The sequence below is a fragment of the Trachypithecus francoisi genome, unplaced genomic scaffold (assembly GCF_009764315.1).
Source record: "Trachypithecus francoisi isolate TF-2019V2 unplaced genomic scaffold, Tfra_2.0 Lachesis_group16, whole genome shotgun sequence".
Classification (NCBI taxonomy): domain Eukaryota; kingdom Metazoa; phylum Chordata; class Mammalia; order Primates; family Cercopithecidae; genus Trachypithecus; species Trachypithecus francoisi.
In genome coordinates this window covers 63,602,309-63,621,422 of record NW_022681461.1, presented here as the reverse complement: position 1 = coordinate 63,621,422, position 19,114 = coordinate 63,602,309, and the positions used below count along the sequence as shown (strand labels likewise).

At 42.6% G+C, this 19,114-nt stretch overlaps 1 protein-coding gene across 1 annotated transcript in view; it reads right to left on the bottom strand.

The window, feature by feature from the left end:
* The window catches only part of TTLL11 (tubulin tyrosine ligase like 11), a 294,890-nt gene that overhangs the window by 144,958 nt on the left and 130,818 nt on the right, over positions 1–19,114 (bottom strand). Inside the window, exons 5-6 of the mRNA XM_033237570.1 lie at positions 13,184–13,279; positions 12,307–12,422 (exon numbers count right to left, since the gene is read on the bottom strand). Coding sequence (XP_033093461.1) covers positions 12,307–12,422; positions 13,184–13,279 — 212 coding nt within the window. The remainder of the gene's footprint in view (positions 1–12,306; positions 12,423–13,183; positions 13,280–19,114) is intronic.

The following is a 19,114-nucleotide window of genomic DNA, read 5'->3' as shown; positions in this document are numbered from 1 at the left end:
AAGAAAAGGAAGGAAAGCAGCTAGAGAACACTGCCAAACACTTGGTGTGTAACCAAGGATTTTCAAATGATGACTGAAACTGGCTTTCATTTTGATCTTCCATTTCTGATAATCTAACAGATCATTAGAAGAAAATCAAGTCCATCCTCACAGTTGAAGATGAACCTGGCACTGCTGTAGCACTCTTCCCACTTTACCACCTCTTCCTCCACACTTTTTTCCTGAAGAAAAAAAAAAAAAGAAAACCTTTCAGGTTACATATATTGTTCAATTTATTTAACTACATTCAGATTGGATATTTTCCATGTCAAATACTTTCTTAGGAATAAGCAACATATTCTTTCTCTCCAAATTAAGAACTTCTCATTGCTTTGTAGGTTTAAAAACATCCAACTGAAAACGCCCTTTTACGGATGAAAAAAAAAAACAAAGTACAGAGAGTGGGAATCTCTGCCCTATTTATGGTGATAAATGGCAGAGCCAAATTTACGCCCAAGAGTCTCACTCCAGGGCCCCAACCCTCAACCACTCCGCTCTTCTACTGTACATTGAAAACCAGAGTAGATCTCCTTTCCTGCTGCCCCAGGGACTCTCTCTACCCTAAGACACCATTCTCATTGCACAGAGCTTTAAGCATAGATGCTAGAAATAAACTGAACATTCCCCAATAGGGAGGCAAACTCTGGTCCAGTCATTGATGAAAATGATGTTCAAGAAGAGTTGTGAATGAGAAAGGGGCAACTACTGCCTTATAAAAGGGAGAAAAATAGGCCAGGCTCTGTGGCTCACGCCTGTAACTCCAGAACCTTGGGAGGCCGAGGCGGGTGGATTGCCTGAGGTCAGGAGTTTGAGACCAGCCTGGTCAACATAGTGAAACCCTGTCTCTACTAAAAATACAAAAATTAGCCAGGCGTGTTGGTGGGTGCCTGTGATCCCAGCTACTTGGGAGGCTGAGGCAGGAGAATCACTCCAACCTGGGAGGCAGAGGTTGCAGTGAGCTGAGATCGCACCACTGCACTCCAGCTTGGGCGACAGAGTGAGACTCCATCACACAAAAAAAGGAGAAAAACAAAAACAGCATACCAAAATTACACAGACAGTATGGCTTCAACTATAAATGAAAGGAGAAGATTATACTATTTTTATTAAGTAAAAAGTTAATCGGGTTAGCTCCGGGTGGCTGACTTTGAGGGAGATGTCATGCTATGCACTTTTCAGTACTTCTCAATTTTTCTACAATAAACACACATTACTTTTACAATGAGGACAACATTTTAATAATAAACGGGCAGCAGGGAAGCAGCATCTGTCTTCTCCACCCCAAAATGCCCTTTTGGAACTATGATGGGTGGTCCTGACCCACCACTGGTGCCTCCCCACCTCCACCTGACCCTATCACCTGCTTCCTGCCTCCATACTTCCTCTCCCAAGTCTACTTGTATGTTCTTACTTATCCAAGCCCAAGCTAATGCAAGCCCCAACTTCTTTACTTTCTTTAAGAAGCTTGTCTTGACCATTCCCAGCCAACTGGTTGAACCATATGACATTGCCATTCTTGTATTCCAGAAATTGTCTACTATCGGCGATTTCATATGACTCAACCTAGTCCTTGGCTCACCAGGTCTTCTTACGAAACTTCAGCCTGTTCTCCGGTCTGGGACACATAACTGCACACGGGGAATTTTCTGTCTTGGATGGTCTCTCTTGTCTTAGGTGAGATTCTGCTTTAAGTCACTCTTCTTTGTACATTGGCTTACATTATATTCATTCTGGTTGTGAACATTATTGAACATAAAGTCACCGCCTCACTGACCACAGACCTTCCTCACCCATAAGCACCTGCTTGGGTTCTGCCCCTGGCCCTGGAGATAGAGATATGAGACCCTGCCCCAAAGTTTACAAAGAGAGAACAGGCCTTGGATAGGCATGAACCCCACCAGGGAATGCTAACACCTTGCAGGCACCCATCTCTTTCATGTGCTAAATACCTGCACGTCTGTTCTTTTGCAGGGCAAGAGCTGGACAGACCTGCCTTTAAATCTCAGTCTATCTCTCATAAGCAGGTGGACTTGGCCATACCATTCAACCTCTCCAAGCCTCAATGTCCTCATCTATAAAATAGAAATAGTCATAGCCCCTACTGCAGATCCTGTGTGAGGACCAGCTGGGACTACATGTGAACATTTACTACCATGCTATACACAACCAGCACTCAAGAAACACTCCCTTGTGAACCACGCAGAGCAGAAACTATTATTCCTTTTTTTTTTTTCTAATGAAGAAATTGAACTCAAGAAGGTCTAAGTGACTTTTCTGAGACCAAGGTAGAGCTGATACTAAAACCTTGGTCTCCTAAGCCCAGGATGCGCTGTGCTCTGGGCTAACAACTGCTGATTCTAAAAGCACACAAACATTTAAGGCTCACTGGTGCAACTCCTAAGGAAATTTCCAAACACATTTGCTATCTCATCACTACCTGGAATAACTCTGGAAGGGTCCACAAAGAATTCAGCACTGCCATTTCCCCGTAATGATGACTGACTGGCCATATGCTCGTCTAGTTTCCCATCTGCTCCACGCATGGCAAGAGGGAGAGCGTGCCTACCTGCCGGCAGAGGGGCTCGGCTTCTGTCTAATGGTCCTCTGGAATGACACTCTCACATCAGCTCAGGAAATTCTTCCCCATACATCTTGGAAATGGTTCCCTCTCAACAGACTTCCCACAAATAAGGCTTTTGCTGGTTACTTCTGACTTAATGCTTAAACATTTTCAAATGGAAGAGAGTTGTCTGGTTTTACTTCTTGCACATAAAATAATGCACTTATCATTAGTCATCTCCTGCCTGCTCACACTTGAAAATGTATGCACATTTTTTCTCATTTGCTATCATCTGAAACCTGAGACCTTTCAAGGTACGGGGAACACAATGTATCTTGAAGCTAGGAACCTCAGACAAGTTGTTGTGGCTTTTTATAGCCTCCAATGATAATAGGATGACAGTTCAGTTCTTCACTTTTTGAAAATATGATGAAACTTCTTGCCTTTGCTCCAGAAAAAAAAATACACACATACACAAAATCACAGATACCCTTCAAGACTTCGTGCATTCCAGATAGAAAAACCACTCCACAGCAAACCTGCTCATGGACGCCCTGACCCTGAAATAAAAGTTGGAAAAAAAAAAAAAAAGGTTTTGAATACTGTGCCAGGGACTAAGAATAAAGACTGTGACACATTCATTAGAGGAGAGGGAAAAAAAACTACAAAAAAAAAGCTCAAATTATTTTCCTTTTTTTTTTTTTTTGAGACTGAGTCTCCCTCTGTTGCCTAGGCTGGAGTGCAGTGGTGCGATCTCAGCTACTGCAACCTCTGCCTCCTGGGTTCAAGCAATTCTCCTGCCTTAGCCTCCGAGTAGCTGGGATTATAGGGACATGCCACCATACCTGGCTAATTTTTATATTTTTAGTAGAGATGGGGTTTCACCATGTTGGCCAGGCTGGCCTTGAACTCCAGACTCCACGTGATCTACTGCCTAGGCATCCCAAAGTGCTGGGATTACAGGCTTGAGCCACCGTGCCTGGCCTCAAATTTCTTGACATTCAAGGCCATAAACCTCTGGCTTTGAGTTTCCACCTAGCTCCCACCTTCCTCTCTCCTAATCCACTCCATGCACCCATCCCTCCTGCCTACCTGAACTCCTCAGGGCTCCCCCAACAGAGCCTTGTGCCTTTGTTTCCTTCACCAGGGACCTCCTTCCCCTCATTTTCATATTTCAAATCCTACTCACGCTTTAAACCTCAGCTCAAGTGCCACCTCCTTGTCAGTTTTTAAAAGTTCTTTCCATCAGGAAATAATCTCTCCCCACACTTTCCTCTCTTGGCAATTTGTCTTTATGCTTTCAGTACTTAGCACATTCCACCTTACAGATACTGATGTGTGGGTCTTGCCGCCCCTACTGGCTGGCGATCTAATTCTCTTCTGCAGTTTTCCCCGACACACAGTAAGTGGTCAGTAAACACTTGAAATAAATAAATATCTGTTTCTCTAATCCACACATGGTGCAAATGAAATGCAAATAAGTATGCAAATATTCATTTGTCTGTGACCCAGATTTTTTTTTTATGTAAAATCTTCAAAGTTGCTTGGGGTCAATGTGTGCTGGTCTGCAGGGTCAGGGTTCCTGATTGAACCCTCATGTATTAGTCTGTTTTCACACTGCTACAAAGAACTACCTGAGACTGGGTAATTTATGACGAAGAGGTTTAACTGACTCAGAGTTCTGCAGGCGTAACAGGAAGTATGACTGGGAGGCCTCAGGAAACGTACAATCATGGCGGAAGGCAAAGGGGAAGCAAGGACCTTCTTCACAAGGTGGCAGGAAAGAGAGAGAGAGAAAGGGTTGCTGCCACACACTTTTAAACCACCAGATCTCATGAGAACTTGAAGGGGGCCAGCCCCTCCACACTTGTGGGCGTTTCTTGTCAGGTGGAACAAGAGACTTGAGAAAAGAAAGAGACACAGAGACAAAGTATAGAGAAAGAAAAGTGGGCCTAGGGGACCGGCGCTCAGTATACAGACTTGCGCCGGCACCGGTCTCTGAGTTCCTTCAGTATTTATTGATCATTATCTTTACTATCTTGGCGAGGGGGATGTGGCCGGACAATAGGGTAATAGTGGGGAGAGGGTCAGCAGGAGAACATGTGAACAAATGTCTCTGTGTCATAAACAAGGTTAAGAAAAAAGTGCTGTGCTTTGATGTGCACATACAAGAACTCACTTGCTACCACAAGAACAGCATGGGAGAAACCATCCCCATGATCCAATCACCTCCCACCAGGTCTTGTGGGGATTACAATTTGAGATGAGATTTGGGTAGGGACACAGAGCCAAATCATATCACCTCAGGAATCAATTGAGCCCAGAATTTCAACCAAAGGTCAGGAGTGCATACATGAACAGGCCATTCAGCAGGATAGTGGATGATTCTTCTGGAAGAATCCATTCTCCAGTCAGAAAGATCATGTTCTATACTTACAACAGCATGCTTATCCTAGATAGTTAAGAACCCCTCTTCCTTATTTTTGAGGGGACTTCAATAAGAGGTGCTACCAATTTAAGGGACAGGGTTCTGGGCCTGGAGAATTTCTGATTAATGTTTCGCTAATCTTCTCCAGGATTGAACAAAGCCACATTCCTTGGTTGTACAACAAGACCCAGCCACAAAACAGAGTCCACTGGGAGATTCCTTGTTTTCTGTTCTCTGAGAATGTTTCAACTTTATTCTAGATTCTACATAGAATCTACCAGATTTGGGGATTCATCTATTGGTACTAAATATGGCACAGGGCCCAAGAGATGTGCTTGGAGTCAAGGTAAGAAGTAAAGCCTGAGCGCCCAATAAAACCTTTAGTGGACAAATACTTCCAAATTAGAACTACAGCTGCTTGGCAGACTGACTCCCTCTCTTTACAGCAAACCTGGTTGTTATGGTGATAGGAAGTAATGAAACGGGGAGAGGACTGTGAAATGTTACTGCAGAAAAAGGGGCTTCTGGGCCTTATGTAAGTCATGTTCCAAATATATACCTTTGAATAAGAGGAACGCAGTCTATAACCCAGCTCCCAGGCATTGTGTGGCATCGTGATATCAATAAAACCCCCTCCAATTTCTCCAAGCCTGTCTCTGTCTTCATTTATATTACACTGGGGTCCTGAATGGTTATGATTCTTGAGAAAGGAGTCCAGTTCCCTGAAATATCTATGTTCAGGAAGAGGAGCCCAATACTAGTAAAATGGGTCCCTCGGGAGCCAAAAATTAATCAATTGATGGAATAAGCACATTGTTTTAAAAATAATTGAGATTGCAATTTATTTACTTCTGCCTCTGACAGAAGTTTTAAAAAGAAAGACTTAGGCTGCCCAAATACCTTGAGTGAAAGGGAAAATTTTCCATTGATTATTCTTACTTTTTTCATGTACCTTCAAAATTAAGCTTTGAATGTGAAAATGGAAACTGGAGACCAATACAGCCTCATGGCCAAGTGAACACTGGTGTAGGAGTCAGACCCAGGGCCCAGTTTCCAGTCTATTTCTCACTAGCTTTGGGTCTTGGGGCAAGTTTTGTACCTCCCTCCAGCATAGCTTCCCCGTGTATGATTCAGGGGGGCAGAACCATTATGTCCACAACTCAAACAGCTTGCCTCAAGAGCTGATGACTTATTTGTCACCATCAGCATGATTTTAAAGGAAAGCGTGATTGACTGTGACTCTAAGAACTAGCTGTTGTCTAATGCTCTCAGATCCCATGGGGCTTTCTCACACGTGTCATTTCGTATCATGACCATGACAATCCAGCCAAGGAGGTACCTGGATTCCCATTTTACAGACATGATCAGACCAAAGTGACTTGACCACCAAGCTCAGGGTGCAATGATCAGGGATTAAGGACATTATCCCAGGCCTGACTGATACCAACCCTGTTGTCTTGCCAGGACACATGCCGCTCCTCTGTCAGTGATGCTTCAGAGGGAGATTCTTTTTTTCTTTTTTCTTTCTTTTTTTTTGAGACGGAGTCTTGCTCTGTCACTCAGGCTGGAGTGCAGTGGCTTGATCTTGGTTGACTGCAACCTCTGCCTCCCGGGTTCAAGCAATTCTCTTGCCTCAGCCTCCCAAGTAGCTGGGATTACAGGCACCCGCCATCAGGCCCAGCTAACTTTTGTATTTTTTAGTAGACACGGTGTTTCACTATGTTGGCCAAGCTGGTCTTGAACTGCTGACATCGTGATCCACCTGCCTCGACCTCCCAAAGTGCTGGGATTACAGGCGTGAGCCACTGCACCCGGCTTCAGAGGGAGATTCCTGAACCAGGGAACTGACCAGCATGATGAGTTCTAAGATCTGTGCTTTTAGCAATAAATGAGGAGGCTGGATGAAAACAGGGGTTCTAAAAACTTCTCATAGCAGAAGAGATCCCCTCTCTTCAAAAGAAATCTAATGTAGAGTGCCAACATATGAAATAGATCATTGTAGCATCCCTCTGGTTGAAAAAGAGATGGCATCCACCCAAATGTCCATCAACTGACAAATGAATACTAAATGTGGTCTATCCGTCTCATGGAATATTATTCAGCTGTAAAAAGGAATGAAGTACTGACAAATGCCACAAGGGTGAATTTCAAAAATATTATACTAAGTGAAAGAAGCCCATCACAAAAGACTGCATAGGGTATTATTCCATTCAGATGAAATATCCAGAACAGCTAAATCCACAGAGGCAGAAAGAAGACTGTTGGTTGCCAGGAACTGGGGGGAGGGAGAATGGAGAGTGATTGATGGTTTCCTTTTGGAGTGGCAAAACACTGTGGAGCTAGTGGTGATGGTTGCACAGCTTTGTGAACATACTAAATGCCACTGAATTGTGTGCTTTTAAATGGTTCATTGTATCATATGTGAATTTTACCTCCATTTATATAATGTTTCCAGAATCCCACCCCATAAGCTTCCTGCTTCCCATGTCCCTACAGAGCCTCCACAGAACCCTCGTAAGAAAATCAATTAAGTCACTAGATATTACAAAATGCTACCTTAGCCAAAATAGTTCACATATGACAGATGTTCTCCTCCTTCAGGAGCCAAAGGTAATTTCTCCTAACACATGAAATAAATATCAGCCAGTGACATCTTGCTACCTGGAAACAGAACCTTCCATTGGTAACCAGCTCCAGTGTCGATTCTAGTCCACAGTCATCAAGCATCTTCATTTTTAGGATACATCATTGATTTTAAACTAAAAAATTTACTTTAAGTATACCAGGAAAGAGAATAATAACTAAGCATTGTTTTTTTCTTTCATGTCCAGTAGATACTTTCTTTCTTTTCTTTTCTTTTTTTTTTTTTAGGACGGAGTCTCGCTCTGCTGCCAGGCTGGAGTGCAGTGGTATGATCTCGGCTCACTGCAACCTCTGCCTCCCGGGTTCAAGTGATTCTTCTGCCTCAGCCTCCGAGTAGGTGGGAGTATAGGCATGCGCCACCATGCCTGATTAATTTTTTTTTTTTTTTTTTTTTTAGTAGAGACAGGGTTTCACTGTATTGGCCAGGCTGGTCTCGAACTCCTGACCTCATGATCTGCTGTTGAGTGGTAAACTCAGCATTATCAAGCACCTACTATACATTAAAAGTTTTTCTTATTTATTTTTATTTTTATTTATTTTTTGAGACACAGTCTCACTCTGTCACCCAGGCTGGAGTGTAGTGGCACGATCTTGGCTCACTGCAACCTCCACCTCCTGGGTTCAAGCGATTCTTGTGCCTCAGTCTCTCAAGTAGCTGGGATTATAGGCATGCACCACCATGCCCGGCTGATTTTTGTATTTTTAGTAGAGATGGGGTTTCACCATGTTGACTAGGCTGGTCTTGAACTCCCGACCTCAAGTAATCCACCTGCCTCGGCCTCCCAAAGTGCTGGGTTACAGGTGTGAGCCACTGTGCCCAGCCTCTCATTGTTTATTTGAACATCATTATCCCCATTTTATAGAAAAGGATACTGAGGCTCAAAACAGCTATGCAACATCTCCAAGGACTCACCACCAGTTAGTGACAGAGTTAGGATTGGAACCTCTGGTTTTTCAGCTCCATAGAAGGTACTCTCGACTGTGCCAAGGTGGATGTCAGCAGAGTCAAGTTCTTCCCCTGGTAGACTGCCTGAGGATTGCTTTCAGTCCCACCAAGAAATTGACCCCAGGCTACAAGACCCCGAGGTCGAGGAGACGCGTGATGCATGGACACCGGTCTGGGGCTCCTTCTGAGGATTCCTCTTCACCTGTCCAGAGCAGTCTGGGGAGATGAGGAGTTTGGGGTATCTACTTTTTATCTTTAGTCTGTGTGAGGAAGTGAAGACCTGCCTCAGCGGTCTTGCTGACAAACTGTTCTCAAGAAATAACTAATGACGGACAGACACTTCGGACCCTCTTTTGCTAAAGAGTTGAAGGGAAAGGCTGAGATTCCATTTTTTTTTTTTTCAAAAAAATAGGTCAGATTCTGTGCAAACACTAGAAACCCTAGCTTCTAAAGGTAGCTTCTAGCCTGGAAGTCTACATAACATCATTTTATGCAGTTGGAGTGACATAGTCTCAGATTTAGACACAGGATTCAACACTACGACACTGTGTGGTATAAATAGGGTAATTTTTCAACTTATTCTGAAACATTTCTACACAAAGGAGTTGAGAATAATTTCAGCCTTTTCCTCCGCATGGTACATTTATCAAAATGATCATAATCCCTTACATGTAAACACACTTTATGGATTACAAAGTACTTTCAGGGATAATCCTTGCTGAGTTAAAAAAAAAAAAAGGTGAAATTAAGAAAAAAATCAGTAAATGGCATTGGGCTATTATCATATATCTTTACATTATAGGTAAGAAGAGGATGAGATGAAAGGGTTTTATATTAGAATAAAAGTCAGGTTCAACTTCTAACTGTTCCTGGCTACCAATAAAAAAGTCAATGCTTTTTAAATTAAAAATGAGGTGCTGCTATTTATGATTTGATAAGTTGTAAAATGCCTTTCCTATCCTTCTCAATGGTCCTATGCTCCACTATTATTAAATTTTAGGCCTGCAGCTCATATAGATCACATAGAATGCAGCTCCTGTGAATTAATTGGTGTAGGTAAAGAAAAGCAACTAGAACAAGAAAAACTAATTTTGTTTCAATGTCATTTAATGAAAATATAGTAGAACGCTTCTATCCCTTCATGTTTAGGTGGCAGAGCTTAAAAAGACTCAGGCCATACAACGACTTTTGAACTTCTTGTTCCCAATAAAGGAATAAGAATGCTGATGTGTCTCAAAAAGTGAGCGAAGGATATGAACAGACACTTCTTAAAAGAAGACATTTATGCGGCCAGCAAAGATATGAAAAAAAGCTCATCATCACTGGTCATCAGAGAAATACAAATCAAAACCACAATGAGATACCATCTCACGCCAGTTAGAATGGCGATCATTAAAAAGTCAGGAAACAACAGATGCTGGAGAGAATGTGGAGAAATAGGAACGCTTTTACCCTGTTGGTAGGAGTGTAAATTAGTTCAACCATTGTGGAAGACAGTGTGGTGATTCCTCAAGGATCTAGAACCAGAAATACCATTTGGCCCAGCAATCCCATTACTGGGTATATACCCAAAGGATTATAAATAATTCTACTATAAAGACATATGCACACATATGTTTATTGCAGCACTGTTCACAATAGCAAAGACTTGGAACCAACCCAAATGCCCATCAATGATACATTGGATAAAGAAAATGTGGCATATATACTCCATGGAATACTATGCAGCCATAAAAAAGGATGAGTTCATATCTTTTGCGGGGACATGGATGAAGTTGGAAACCATCATTCTTAGCAAACTATCACAAGAACAGAAAACCAAACACCGCATGTTCTCACTCATAAGTGCAAGTTGAACAATAAGAATACATGAGCACAGGGAGGGGAACACCAGACACTGAGGCCTGTTGTGGGGTGGGAACTAGGGGAGGGATAGCATTAGGAGAAATATCTAACGTAGACGATGGGTTGATAGGCGCAGCAAACCACCATGGCACATGTATACCTATGTAACAAACCTACATGTTCTGCACATGTATCCCAGAACTTAAAGTATAAAAAAGAAAAATAAAAAAAAAAGAAGAACACTGTTGTGTCAAAGTCATCCTAAAAAAACTGTACTGCTATGCCATACTGGCATACATTACTACCCAAATTTCCTTACAGTACTATACGATTTCTCAGAACCTAGTATCTGCTGGTGAGTCCAGTAACTATTAGAGAATAGATTTTTGAGGAATGAGTTTTATTGCAGTAATTTTGACCAAATTGCAATTAATCCATTGCTTTTCCTTTGAGATGGCTAAAGAAAGCAGCTGCAGACACATACATACTGGTGAACACATTATTTGGCTGCCATCGGGTCTGAGCTGCTGAGAGGACAGCTTTGAAGCACTGATCGGTGGAAGAAGCCACACCTGGTGGGATTGGCCCATACAAACTACAGGTAAACATTCTCAGCCGAGTCTTGCCAACAACGGCAATCTGTGCCTCACAGTGTTCTCAAGAACACTCTGGAGAAGAACTCAGACGGCTCAGCCGGACAGGCGCCATCCAGCCTGACTCAGACTGTGACCAATACTTCTTCAGGGTAATATTTTCTGCAGGGCAGTGGCCCTCAGCCTTGGCTGCACAGCAGAATCACCTAGGGAACCTAGAAACTTTCTGTGGCCAGGCCTTCCACCCAGGCCAATTAAAATCAGCACCTCTAGAAGTGGAAACTCTAGTATTGGTATTTCTGAAAGCTGCCCAGAGGGTTCTAACGTGCAGCCAAGCGTGAGCAGCACGACCATAGAGTGATATTTGGGCTTGAGCCCAGGTGGTGAGAAACCTTGGTAGAGGAACCCACAAAACACCACTTGCTTAGGGAAGTCTGCATTCCTCCCAGTCTTGAACAATTACTGACAAGTGCTTTATTTGTCTGCGTACATTAGGGTTAATCTGATTAGTCTAGGGATATGAGAAGTGCTATTTGAGATGCCTTTGATTTTTCTTCCTGAAACACTGACACAGTGATATGTACTCAATCCCTACTTTATGAGAGCCTGGAATTTGGTAAAAACAGAACAACATACTCAGGTGAAATATCATTCACTTCCGGGGTGATTCCATGGAGGGAGGGCGGAGCACATATATCCACCAACAATGCAATGTAAGGTACCACTGAGTGGGTGGGGATGAAGCAGAATTACAAGTGTTGTAAATATCACAGAACTGTCATTAACTTGGCTTTGCCAATTTTGAAACTGAAAGTTTATACTGCAAGAGTGTAAACATGAAGAAAATAAAAAGGAAGCAACTCTTACCATGTCCTAGTTACCTGTGGCCCTCTTCTCGTGCATTTTATTGTACTCTTTCTGTGCTTGAGGATTTCAGAGAAGCACTAGGCGCACAATGGTGGGCAAGTGGGCAGCCTAACCTTGAGGGAGACGGCTTCTTAGAAGAGATCCTCCAGATTTGGATAACACTCACAAATTCATCTACAAAAGCCCATTTGTCAGATTACTCCCAATTTGAGTCACTGGTTGCTTGGGGGCTGATATTTATAAAATGAAGATATTTTATTAGAATTGTTTAAGATGTAAATCTCACTCACAATGGTAGCAGGTTCCAAGAACTTACCTGCTTAGGATATGAAGCAGAGTTAGAAGGCAGAGTTGATAGAAATGAACAACATAAAAAAGTACTTACTGGTTCTCCCTTTTCTTCTTAAGTGGGTCCATGAGGCGCAGAGTGTCTCTGATCACAGCCACTTTCACTTCTTCATCAACGAGGCTGGGGACATTTTCAAACACCCCTGGAGAAAGCTTGAATGGGTAAGGATTCTGTGTCACAGTGGAGACCGTGATTCAGTGCCAAGTGGCTATCCAGCTAGCTCCAGGGGTTATGCTGGTAAATTTTGCTTATGCTAATCTATAGAAGAAAATTTTTAAAGACTTCCTTTATACTACCTTAAGAATGTCAATTTCCTTTTATAAATTAACCAAATACATGAAGAGGAAAAATAGCACCATGTTCTTCTAATTATCAGAATTATACATACTCACTGCAGAAAATTAAGAAATATAGAAAGGGGTTAAGAAAAGTAAAATAATCCAAATAATCCCCCTAAACCCAATATTGATATCTGCTGTATTTCCTTCCAGTTTTTTTAATGAATTTTTTGGGGGAGAGGGAGAAAAATATAACCACTGCTAAATGTACTATTTATCTTAGTGATTCAAGTATGTCAACATGACTAAATCATATTCATAGAGTTTCAATTAGTTCATCTCCTGAGGCTAACTAATTAGTTCATGTCAAAACTGATGGGAAGGCTCAGCTGCTTCTAAGTTTCCAAACCTTAAAAATTGGAAAAACGGCATGCTGGGAAGTGACCATAGGTCAGAGAGGTCTTGTATTAATAGTCTATATTCAGAACGCAACAAAACTGAAATTATTTGACTTGAATAGAATTTGGCTATGAAAATGTGAGAATGTTCCATCTTGTTTTGTTAAGTGAGCAACATGAGGGTAGGAATATTCAGCTATATGGCAACATAGTCAATGAGATGCTCAAAATACTTACTTCATGCTCATGTTCGATTCTCATACTGGGATTTGCATTTACTTCAAGTAGTATAGGCTTCAGATTTTTCATTAGAAGAATGTCAAAGCCTAAAATCTGGGCAGGATAAACACAATTCAGAATTACTGTCTCTATTGAGTACGGTATTAGGGTCATTAAGTTGAAAATAAGTTCAAATTCAGTCCCCAACCTTGGCCTTGACCCTGGCTTCTCTTGTCCACAGCCCCTCTTCCTCTGGGGGTACTTGTCAGACCAAATGGGCAGCAGAAAATTTTATAGGAACCTTGATAATGGGATGAGTTCCCACAGTGCATTTCAGCACTATCTTTGTCATCTGAAGGGCTGTTAAGTTGATGACCTCTTTCTTCTTTAACAGGTTTTTTATTATGTTGAGGATGAATAGTAGTCCATCGATTTCTCCCTTTGCCTTTTCTTCTGCTTCTCTCTGCCTTCTTAGCTAGCTCTCTGAGAATCTAAGGCTGCTTTTGGAAACCTGAGGTATACATCAGTGTCATATAAAGACCTCGTTCAAAACCACCACATCGGCCGGGCTTGGTGGCTCATGCCTGTAATCCCAGCACTTTGGGAGACCGAGGCAGGCAGATCACCTGAGGTCAGGAGTTTGAACCAGCCTCGCCAACATGGCAAAACACCGTTTCTACTAAAAATACAAAAATTAGCTGGGTGTCGTGGCGTGAACCTGCAGTCCCAGCTACATGGAAGGCTGAAGCAGGAGAATTGCTTGAACCCAGGAGGTGGAGGTTGCAGTGAGCCAAGATGGTGCCACTGCACTCCAACCTGGGTGACAGAGCAAGACTCTCTCAAAAAACAAACAAACAAAAAAACCCCACCACATCCCCACAGAGTCAGAAGTGCTCAGAGCAGAACCCAGGTTAATGTATTTTGAAAAAAAGCAAATTCCCCAGGTGATTCAGATACACTCTCTTAGTTAAGAAGACGGGAATAGAGGGGGGCGGAGCAAGATGGCCGAATAGGAACAGCTCCAGTCTCCAACTCCCAGCGCGAGTAACACAGAAGACCGGTGATTTCTGCATTTTCAACTGAGGTATGGGGTCATCTCTCTAGGGAGTGCCGGACAATCGTGTGCTGGTCAGCTGCTGCGCCTGACCAGCGTGAGCTGAAGCAGGGCGAGGCATCGCCTCACCTGGAAGCGCAAGGGGGAAGGAAATCCGTTTTCCTAGCCAGGGGAACTGAGACACATAACACCTGGAAAATCGCGTAACTCCACCCCAATACTGCGCTTTAAGGAAACAGGCACACCAGGAGAATATATCCCACACCTGGCCGGGAGGGTCCCACGCCCACGGAGCCTCCCTCACTGCTAACACAGCGTCTGCGGGGATCTATCCGCAAGGCAGCAGCGAGGCTGGGGGAGGGCGCCCTCCATTGCTGAGGCTTAAGTAGGTAAACAAAGCCGCTGGGAAGCTCGAACTGGGTGGAGCTCACAGCAGCTCAAGGAAACCTGCCTGTCTCTGTAGACTCCACCTCTGGGGACAGCCACAGCTGAGGTCCAATAGGGAAAGCAGCGGGGACGGTGCAGAGGCGAACGACTCTGTCTGACAGCTTTGGGGAGAGCCGTGGATCTCCCAACGCGGAGGTTGAGATCCGAGAACGGACAGACTGCCTGCTCAGGTGGGTCCCTGACCCCTGAGTAGCCTAGCTGGGAGACATCCCCCACTAGGGGCAGTCTGACACCCCACACCTCACAGGGTGGAGTCATCCCTGAGAGGAAACTTCCAAAGAAGAATCAGACAGGTACACTCGCTGCTCAGCAATATTCTATCTTTGGCAACCTCTGCTGCTGATACCCAGGCAAACAGGTCTGGAGTGGACCTCAAGCAATCTCCAGCAGACCAACAGACAGTCCTTCTGACTGTCAGACGGAAAACTATCAAACAGGAAGGACACCTATACCAAAACCCCATCAGTACGTCACATCATCAAAGACCAGAGGACAGATAAAACCACAAAGATGGGGAAAAGCAGGGCAGAAAAGCTGGAAATTCAAAAAATAGAGCGCATCTCCCCCTGCAAAGGAGCGCAGCCCATCGCCAGCAATGGATCAAAGCTGGTCAGAGAATGACTTTGACGAGATGAGAGAAGAAGGCTTCAGTCCATCAAACTTCTCAGAGCTAAAGGAGAGGAATTACGTACCCAGCGCAAAGAAACTAAAAATCTTGAAAAAAAAGTGGAAGAATTGACAGCTAGATTAATTAATGCAGAGAAGATCATAAACGAAATGACAGAGATGAAAACCATGACACGAGAAATACGTGACAAATGCACAAGCTTCAGTAACCGACTCGATCAACTGGAAGAAAGAGTATCACGATTGAGGATCAAATGAATGAAATGAAGCGAGAAGAGAACCAAAAGAAAAAAGAAGAAAAAGAAATGAACAAAGCCTGCAAGAAGTATGGGATTATGTAAAAAGACCAAATCTACGTCTGATTGGGGTGCCTGAAAGTGAGGGGGAAAATGGAACCAAGTTGGAAAACACTCTTCAGGATATCATCGGGAGAACTCCCCCCAACCTAGGGCAGGCCAACATTCAAATTCAGGAAATACAGAGAACGCCACAAAGATACTCCTCCAGAAGAGCAACTCCAAGACACATAATTGCCAGATTCACCAAAGTTGAAATGAAGGAAAAAATCTAAGGGCAGCCAGAGAGAAAGGTCGGGTTACCCACAAAGGGAAGCCCATCAGACTAACAGCAGACCTCTCGGCAGAAACTCTACAAGCCAGAAGAGAGTGGGGCCCAATATTCAACGTTCTTAAAGAAAAGAATTTTCAAACCAGAATTTCATATCCAGCCAAACTAAGTTTCATCAGTGAAGGAGAAATAAAATCCTTTACAGATAAGCAAATGCTTAGAGATTTTGTCACCACCAGGCCTGCCTTACAAGAGACCCTGAAGGAAGCCTAAACATGGAAAGGAACAACCGGTACCAGCCATTGCAAAAACATGCCAAAATGTAAAGACCATCGAGGCTAGGAAGAAACTGCATCAACTAATGAGCAAAATAACCAGTTAATATCATAATGACAGGATCAAGTTCACACATAACAATATTAACCTTAAATGTCAATGGACTAAATGCTCCAATTAAAGACACAGACTGGCAAACTGGATAAAGAGTCAAGACCCATCAGTCTGCTGTATTCAGGAGACCCATCTCACATGCAGACATACATAGGCTCAAAATAAAGGGATGAGAAAGATCTACCAAGCAAATGGAGAACAAAAAAAAGCAGGGGTTGCAATCCTAGTCTCTGATAAAACAGACTTTAAACCATCAAAGATCAAAAGAGACAAAGAAGGCCATTACATAATGGTAAAGGGATCAATTCAACAGGAAGAGCTAACTCTCCTAAATATATATGCACCCAATACAGGAGCACCAGATTCATAAAGCAAGTCCTTAGAGACTACAAAGAGACTTAGACTCCCATACAATAATAATGGGAGATTTCAACACTCCACTGTCAACATTAGACAGATCAACGAGACAGAAAGTTAACAAGGATATCCAGGAATTGAACTCATCTCTGCACCAAGCGGACCTAATAGACATCTATAGAACTCTCCACCCCAAATCAACAGAATATACATTCTTCTCAGCACCACATCGCACTTATTCCAAAATTGACCACATAATTGGAAGTAAAGCACTCCTCAGCAAATGTACAAGAACAGAAATTATAACAAACTGTCTCTCAGACCACAGTGCAATCAAACTAGAACTCAGGACTAAGAAACTCAATCAAAACCGCTCAACTACATGGAAACTGAACAACCTGCTCCTGAATGACTACTGGGTACATAACGAAATGAAAGCAGAAATAAAGATGTTCTTTGAAACCAATGAGAACAAAGATACAACATACCAGAATCTCTGGGACACATTTAAAGCAGTGTGTAGAGGGAAATTTATAGCACTAAATGCCCACAAGAGAAAGCAGGAAAGATCTAAAATTGACACTTTAACATCACAATAAAAGAACTAGAGAGGCAAGAGCAAACACATTCAAAAGCTAGCAGAAGCAAGAAATAACTAAGATCAGAGCAGAACTGAAGGAGATAGAGTCACAAAAACCCTCCAAAAAATCAATGAATCCAGGAGTTGGTTTTTTGAAAAGATCAACAAAATTGACAGACCGCTAGCAAGACTAATAAAGAAGAAAAGAGAGAGGAATCAAATAGACGCAATAAAAAATGATAAAGGGGATATCACCACCGACCCCACAGAAATACAAACAACCATCAGAGAATACTATAAATGCCTCTACGCAAATCGACTAGAAAATCTAGAAGAAATGGATAATTTCCTGGACACTTACACTCTCCAAGACTGAACCAGGAAGAAGTTGAATCCCTGAATAGACCAATAACAGGCTCTGAAATTGAGGCAACAATAATAGCCTACCCCCGAAAAAAAGTCCAGGACCAGATGGATTCACAGCTGAATTCTACCAGAGGTACAAGGAGGAGCTGGTACCATTCCTTCTGAAACTATTCCAATCAATAGAAAAAGAGGAATCCTCCCTAACTCATTTTATGAGGCCAACATCATCCTGATACCAAAGCTGGCAGAGAGACACAACAAAAAAAGAGAATTTTAGACCAATATCCCTGATGAACATCGATGCAAAAATTCTCAATAAAATACTGGCAAACCGGATTCAGCAGCACATCAAAAAGCTTATCCACCATGATCAAGTGGGCTTCATCCCTGGGATGCAAGGCTGGTTCAACATTCGCAAATCAATAAACGTAATCCAGCATATAAACAGAACCAAAGACAAGAACCACATGATTATCTCAATAGATGCAGAAAAGGCTTTTGACAAAATTCAACAGCCCTTTATGCTAAAAACGCTCAATAAATCGGTATTGATGGAACGTACCTCAAAATAATAAGAGCTATTTATGACAAACCCACAGCATATCATACTGAATGGGCAAAAACTGGAAAAATTCCCTTTGAAAACTGGCACAAGACAGGGATGCCCTCTCTCACCACTCCTATTCAACATAGTGTTGGAAGTTCTGGCTAGGGCAATCAGGCAAGAGAAAGAAATCAAGGGTATCCAATTAGGAGAAGAAGAAGTCAAATTGTCCCTGTGTGCAGATGACATGATTGTATATTTAGAAAACCCCATCGTCTCAGCCCAAAATCTCCTTAAGCTGATAAGCAACTTCAGCAAGTCTCAGGATAAAAAATTAATGTGCAAAAATCACAGGCATTCTTATACACCAGTAACAGACAAGCAGAGAGCCAAATCAGGAATGAACTTCCATTCACAATTGCTTCAAAGAGAATAAAATACCTAGGAATCCAGCTTACAAGGGATGTAAGGACCTCTTCAAGGAGAACTACAAACCACTGCTCAGTGAAATCAAAGAGGACACAAACAAATGGAAGAACATACCATGCTCATGGATAGGAAGAATCAATATCGTGAAAATGGCCATACTGCCCAAGGTTATTTATAGATTCAATGCCATCCCCATCAAGCTACCAATGACTTCTTCACAGAATTGGAAAAAACTGCTTTAAAGTTCATATGGAACCAAAAAAGAGCCCGCATTGCCAAGACAATCCTAAGTCAAAAGGACAAAGCTGGAGGCGTCACGCTACCTGACTTCAAACTATACTACAAGGCTACAGTAACCAAAACAGCATGGTACTGGTACCACAACAGAGATATAGACCAATGGAACAGAACAGAGTCCTCAGAAATAATACCACACATCTACAGCCATCTGATCTTTGACAAACCTGACAAAAACAAGAAATGGGGAAAGGATTCCCTATTTAATAAATGGTGCTGGGAAAATTGGCTAGCCACAAGTAGAAAGCTGAAACTGGATCCTTTCCTTACCCCTTATACGAAAATTAATTC